The 7,043-nt window shown below is 39.8% G+C and overlaps 1 protein-coding gene and 1 non-coding gene across 2 annotated transcripts; one reads left to right on the top strand and one right to left on the bottom strand.

The window, feature by feature from the left end:
• Window positions 1-66: 66 nt before the first annotated feature.
• TRNAK-CUU (transfer RNA lysine (anticodon CUU)) lies at window positions 67-139 on the bottom strand. Its single transcript has one exon. It is a non-coding gene; the product is annotated as a tRNA-Lys (tRNA).
• Window positions 140-2,495: 2,356 nt separating this feature from the next.
• On the top strand, window positions 2,496-6,727 carry LOC131243711 (uncharacterized). Its single transcript, XM_058243230.1, has 3 exons — window positions 2,496-3,597; window positions 3,706-3,833; window positions 6,445-6,727. Exons 1-2 carry the CDS (start codon window positions 2,570-2,572, stop codon window positions 3,806-3,808), a joined length of 1,131 nt encoding a protein of 376 aa, XP_058099213.1. The 5' UTR covers window positions 2,496-2,569; the 3' UTR covers window positions 3,809-3,833; window positions 6,445-6,727.
• The last annotated feature ends 316 nt before the right edge of the window (window positions 6,728-7,043 follow it).

Here is a 7,043-nt window from a genome sequence, read left to right as displayed (position 1 = left end):
AAGAAAAAGAAAAAAAGAAAAAAAAATCACAAATATCAAAGAACCTCATTAAAAAAAAAAACCTAACGCCCACCGTGGGGCTCGAACCCACGACCACAAGGTTAAGAGCCTTGCGCTCTACCAACTGAGCTAGACGGGCTTATTGGATATTAAACTCTATATTTAAATATATAATTTATGAATGTTTGACTCAAATAAGCCCACCGTGAACACCACACATTAAAACCTTAGTGGGCCAGCCGTGAAATTTTGATGTCATCCAAACCGTTCATTAAGGTTAGTCAAATTGGCATGAACAGAAAACACCAATTATAATCCTAGATGGGTTTGGCCGGTGACCCTAACGTAGGGCTGTCAACGGGCGGGCCAATTGACACCCCTACCCCAACACCGTCCAGCTAGCTCGTGTCAAAGCTCTTTGGGGCGACCATGATGTATGTGATTTATCCACGCCGACCATCCATTTTCCAGCTCATTTTAGGAACAGGCCGATCTGAAGCTCAAGTGGACCACACCACGGTAAACAGGGGAAAACGTAAATCTCACTATATCAGACAGATCCAAAACTTTTGTGGCTCTAATAAGTTTAAACGGTGAGTGTTCAATCTCCATGTTTCCCTGTGGTCCACATGAGCTTTGGATCTGCCTCATTTTTGGACAGATACCTTAAAATTATCTGGATAAATTGGATGGACGGCGTGGATAAAACACATACATCATGGTGGGCCACAGATCTTTGACATCAGCTAGCTAGCTGGTGATGGGTCCCTTAACCAAAACTTCCGTGGCCCATTTTGAAATGGAGAGCTATTTGATACTCAGGCAGCAGCCAATGATGCTTGATACGTAGGCACTCAGAAAGTATACACGTGGCATATGTAAACTCAAAGTAAACAGTAGAAATTGTGGACCACACTCTATGTAATTAGAACACCCAAATCAAAGCGGTTGAACAATCCTCTCTGATTCGTGGACACCTGTTTTATAGAACCGTTGGATATTTTTCATTTCAACCGTCCAATAAATGTCCCCCAAACCAATAGTTTTGTAACAAAAGAAGTGTAATTCTTGGCCTTTGATACATCTTAACTGGTACCAAAAAATTCCCCGGTTCGGTTTGAATTTGTTTAGTGCCACGTGTACAATTCTCAGCGCCTGCGTATTATTCGAGTATAAAACTTCTTTTTTTTTTTTTTTTTCTCTCTTTGACGGTTTTGATCTTCTTAACATGCGTAGTCAGCGTACTTTCATAACACACGCATTTCCAATTCTCACGAGTAGGGCCCATATTTATCCAATCTAGACGGTTGGTATTTTGAATCCCATAGTGTATGGTACATTATTAAAAACATTCGAAATTATAGAATCTCAATGAAAATAACTAGTAGCTTATTTAAGGTGAATGTGTACTGTTGTTCTATTTTTATTATCAACCGTCTATGCGTAGGCCATAAGTCTAAATAAAATGTTATTATTGTTGCTGGCTGTTCATTGTTTTTCTCATTTAGTCATGTGATGTCCAAGGGTGTTAGAATTGAATTTGTAACTTAATCCAATTTGAATAACTATAACAAGGTTTGAGATACGTAGATATATAGTATATTATTAAAATTGAATGAGATCAATTGCTTATTTAATTATTCACATAAATAGGATTGTGATATTCAAATGGTAGTATCTATCATCTTACTATGAACTACACACACATATGTATATATTTCAAAATGCTTTTGAATATAGATAAAAATAAAAACATGAAAGGAATACTTATTGTTAATCATAAAGTATAACTACATGTTACCTTTTCAAATGGAAAATTGAATCTAGTGTATTAGCATAGATCTAAATAATATCGAAGGTTACAGCTACTTAATTATTATTATGGATTACATTATAATGTAATTGTCAAGCAAAAAATAAATAATTACACTAAAAACAACCAATTGAAAGATAATATTGATTTGATTCGATTGGTAGAGATAATCTTTTTATTAAATTTATATATTATTTATAGCTATACCTGAGCTATTTAGATGCATGTTCGAACTATTGTTTTAACGATTTCTATGTAACTTTACTTGCTTCTATTTCTCCTAATTGTCTTGTAACAGCTTTTACATAACTTTTCTTCAATCAATTATTTAATATGAATGTCGCTGCACTGTGAGATGTGGTCCAACTATATTATTATAAAATCATCTTCATATATTTCACGAATTCCTAAACATATCACACAAATCGATCCAAATCACACCGAACTTGCTATTATTAGCTTACGCAGGAATCGGCGAGAATGGAGATGAACAATTGTCAACAAAATATTTAAGACACAGTCCATCAACTTTGGGAAACAACATACCAATGGTATAGATCACAGAATTTCGGGGCCCACTTGCGAGATTGGAAAAAATCTGCGTATACTATGCAGATGCCGGCCTTGTATCCTATCCTTCTCCCGCTCCCGCCCTTTTCTAAATACAACAGAAAACCCGCGCGCGGGAAAGATTTATAGAGAGAGAGAGAGAGAATTGGGATTTCGTTGAAGGGGAGAGAGAGAGAGAGGGAGAGAATGGGGGACGAAGGTGGGGCAGAGGCAGTCCTCAATCTCCCACTCAATTCCTCAATCCCCATATCCTACCATCCATCCTTCGGGCCCCACGATGATCTCCTCCTCCTCGAAGTGGAACCCACCTTCCTCCCCCACTTCCTCCACAACCAGGTCAGCATCCGCGGCCACCCCGACGACGATGCCGTCCTCTGCACTCCCTCCTCCACCTACGCTCTCAAATCCGTCTCCACCTCCAACAACCTCTTCCTAATCCCACCTACAACCCAAAACACCCATAACGATCCAAACACCCACAACGAACCCGCCCCTGCAGCCACACCCACATCCGTCCTGAAAATCGCTCCCGGCCACATGGAACTCGTCCACATCGCCCCGAGGCTCGATAAGCTGAAATCCCTTCTTGCAAAAAACCCGTACCAGCCCGATTTTGATGAGGCTGACCGGACAGGTCTGTACACATGGTCCGACCTTGCCGGTCGGATTCAGGCCAGCGACGAGGAACTGAGATCCGGGTTGCAGGCTGTCTCCGCTGTAGAGATTGATGGGTATTGGAGGATCGTCGATGATGAACTGATGGCTGAGGTTTTCACCATGATGCTGCATGATTCGGTCCTAAACGACTGGTCTTTGAAGTCGCTGAAGGGAGATGAGGTCGTGCCTGCTCTCGAAAAAGATGGGTTTCCGCCGGCGATTGTAATTCACTGTCTGGAGATGTTCGGGACTGAATCTGAAGGTGTCTGGAGCCTCGACGAGAGACGGGTCTGCTTGCATTTCGCTAAGCGCATCTTGCGGAAAGGGAAGAGGAAGATGGAGAGTTTTATGGAAGAATGGGAGCAGAGCATTCCTTCTGGGATGCGTGCATGTTTCGAAATGCTGGAGGGGGAAGTGCTGCTAGAGAGGATGGGAATTGAGACATGGGTCCGGCAATTCAGCATCTCGGCACTGCCGTCTGACCCGGCAGAGCGGTTTGCTGCTCTGTTCCGGGAACGACAGAAGTGGGAATGGAAGGATTTGGAGCCGTATATCAGGTTTTCTTTCGCAATTGGATTTTTGGGTTCTTGGATTTGTACTGTGTTTTCCGTTATGTAGGTCTGAATTTGTATTGATTTTCTGTTTTATTGATTTGTGATTTTTAGGGATTTGTGGGTACCTGGCCTCACTTCTGAAGGTTTGCTGATCAAGTATACAAGAAGAACACAACCGACGGCAGACGCTGAACCCATTTTCACTGCAAGATAGTGTCTGATTTCACCATCTATATTTGGTAATTTCTTCATTTTTCTATGTCTGATCTTTGTGCTAATTCATTTGGGAGGGGAATTGATTTTTAAGAACTTGGGTTGTGTTGGGTGCCTGTTTGAATTGAATTGCAATTCAGTTCAATTCATCAGAGGCCAGTTTGGTCTTGAAAAGAGCTTGATCGGCTAAATTTGAGTGTTAGGCATATCCAAAATTTGATAAAAAGAGTGGTTTGTTTCCAATTCATTTTTTTTTTTCATTTCTTGATCAAAAGCAAGATTGATTGGGTTGAAATGAAATTGGATTTAATCAGAGTGATCTGTCTCCAAACAGGCTGTAAGGAGGAGATGACGAAAGCGGGTTTGACACCATTTAGGGCCTGTTTGGATGCACTTAGCAAACCCCTGTTTCACTATCCTGCTAGAATATATGTGCCAAAATGCCATTTATGATAACCAACCTGATTGATTTTCGTCGAGTCTACCAAAAAATCAGGCCTGAAACTCCCTTTTGCAGAAACCCTCTAGCAAAATGCACCCAAACAGGCCCTGAATTCTCAATGATTATGCAACACCTGATTGCAATTCCATGTGTTTCTAGTTGGACTTGAAGCAACAGTAATTGCATTTTGGGCTAGACTCTCATTGTGTATCAAGTGTTTCTAGTTCTGTTTTTATCATCCAAACATTCTCTAGAAATCTCTCTAATGGCTTTTCTGATTCACTTGCTGTCCTGGTCTATGTGGACTCAGCATACAGAACGATTGATGAATGTTAATGAGGGCATTTGGATTATCAATTTGCAGTTGTTCTTGATAATTTTAGTTTGTCAAGAGCATAATCCTATTGTATTTTTCTGTGGACATTTCAAACAAACACCAACTGTGACCTAACTGTGGGTTTTTTGGCCTGACATCAATTCCGCTGGATTGTTACCTTGGCCGTGTTTGGATGCACAGACAAATCTAATTGTGAATATTCATTTTAAACCAAGAGGAAATGACAAGAAAATGAATGGTGTTTGTGGTATTGATAGTTAGGAAGCAGCCCTCAATTTGCAGTTTTTTTTTTTTTTTGGTGTGCAATCTTGAGGTAATATAATTGCAATTTGGAGCCCACATAGTCCATACTATTGGAAATAGCTAATAATTGCATTTCATTTTGATAGTGCATCCAAACACATGCTTAGTGGCATCTTGGACTTGTTATCATAGATGAAGTAGGTGACGCAGGGGAGGACGTGATGAGGTCAATCACCATCTTCCTCGATTGATAACTACCTTGAATCCACAAGGCGTTCTTAGATCCACGAGAATCTTGAATCCATAAGAAGAAATAAAATTTCTAAGAAGTTTTAATTCATAATTTTGATTGAATCATAAAAATGAGTTTAATCCTTTAAATCGTAATCAAAGAGTTTTGATCAAATAAGGAAACAATTTCAGAAAAAAAATTGTAAATTTCCGCTACCTGTCAACCTGTCGAGTTGAAATAACCAAAAAGTGTTTAGAGATTTAAATCAGAAATTTTGTGATTTTCAACCCGTCAAACCAATTTGTTAACCTATCTAAACTAGCAGAAATCAACCAACAAGCAATCTGGAACACTATTTTAACTTGTTTAGACGGACATAAGTGAAATTTTGACTAGTCGACCAAATTTGTCAACCCGATTGAACTATGCTGAATTTTGTCAATATTTCGTTTGGTTTCTTCTTATCCATGTATGTTAGGAATGTGCTCGATCCATGTCCTACATCAGTAGGCCTAAAGTGTGACGACCCATCTGATATTTAGGTTGGATTTCAAGTACGTATGATGGTGATCCTTGTAAAAAAAATCAAGTTTTGGGCATTCCTCTTCCAATTGTTCCCCTTGGTGTTGCTCACTTAAATAATTGGGGTTGGCAATGGTAAGCCAGATCTTAGGGCCAGCCGTGAGGACTGGGACCAAAGTATAAACTACGCCTGGCATTTCTGCTGTTTCTGAACCCGGTTCAGTGATGAATGGTCCGTTCTGGTCCTTGTCCTGGTCCAATCATCAAGTAGGCCACAGTTATATCGAAAGGATTCTGATATCCGTTGAGGGATTAGGCTCTGAATTTTAATTTGGGTGTGTTTAAATGTACCAAATTGGTTGAAAGTTCATGATGTTTTCCACCAAATTAAACTGATAGACCACAAAAGTTAATGATATCTGATGCAATCGAACCGGTCACACCTCCACCTGGACTAATAATAACGTGGCCCACTCATCAGGTGGGCCACATCATATGAAACCAATAGACGCTTCAAAAAGCTGGGCAGCGGGGTTGGCATCTAGCATGCAAGTGTGGCCCATTGGATCCTTGCGGCCTCCCCACCCTCGGATTGGCACACGACATCTGGCACCCATCTAATGGGTGGCTTGGATGTCACACGGATGGAGGTGTACATTCGCGTGGGATTTGCAAACCTTTATATCTTGGTATATTCTTTTATGAGCGATTCCATATCTTTTGTCAAAATGATTTCGTCTCATTTTTGTAAATCTTGATTATATATTAGAGATTGTATATCTTTGGTAATGATGAAAAATAATCTTGATGATCAACTGTGGTTATTTATAATACATAATTACTGTTATTACCAAAATCTAGGTGAAGAGGTTTGAGATGTCCACCAATGTACCTGCAAAGACAAGATGAAGACAATGGGGGTGTTGATTAGAGGCTGTGAACCCTCTAATGACTAGGTCATTCTGGTAGACTAGAATTGAAAAGGGCTTGAGATATGATTTTTGTCACCTACTTTCTTTGATTGTAGTGTAGATACTTATAGGGTCTATCAGACGGTATCAAGATCTGTGTATCTTGTTGGATTTGTGGGATTCACTAGAATTGCTTGAAAATCTTATCTTAATACAATTCTTTTTTCTGAATTTATTGCTAAGCCTGCCTCCATTGGCATGATCTTTGGGTAGAGTTATATCAGATCTAGGAGAGATTTTCTCTGACATCCTGACCCTACCCTAGCTGCAATCGATTTGCTGAATTCAGGGGATGACTCGTGTAACTAAGCTCCGTTCAAAGAAATATTAACTATATCTTCTGAGCTCTGTGTCTTGTGAGAAATTTGTCCTGCTATTTTTTTAATTGTCTCAACTATAAGACATTTTCTTCGTAGCCGGTCACATTTTCCGTGGATGATGGTAGGCTCTCCTCTAACAATTACGATGAAGTAAAATAAAATGAACTCA

Source organism: Magnolia sinica, chromosome 4 (genome assembly GCF_029962835.1).
Source record: "Magnolia sinica isolate HGM2019 chromosome 4, MsV1, whole genome shotgun sequence".
Classification (NCBI taxonomy): Eukaryota; Viridiplantae; Streptophyta; class Magnoliopsida; order Magnoliales; family Magnoliaceae; genus Magnolia; species Magnolia sinica.
This window is presented reverse-complemented; position numbering and strand designations above follow the sequence as displayed.

Bases quoted from the DNA above. Each gene is read 5' to 3' on its own strand.
- LOC131243711 (XM_058243230.1), top strand. From the start codon at position 2,570: ATGGGGGACGAAGGTGGGGCAGAGGCAGTCCTCAATCTCCCACTCAAT. The intron at 3,598-3,705 runs GTTTTCTTTCGC...TGTGATTTTTAG, and splicing joins GATTTGGAGCCGTATATCAG to GGATTTGTGGGTACCTGGCC.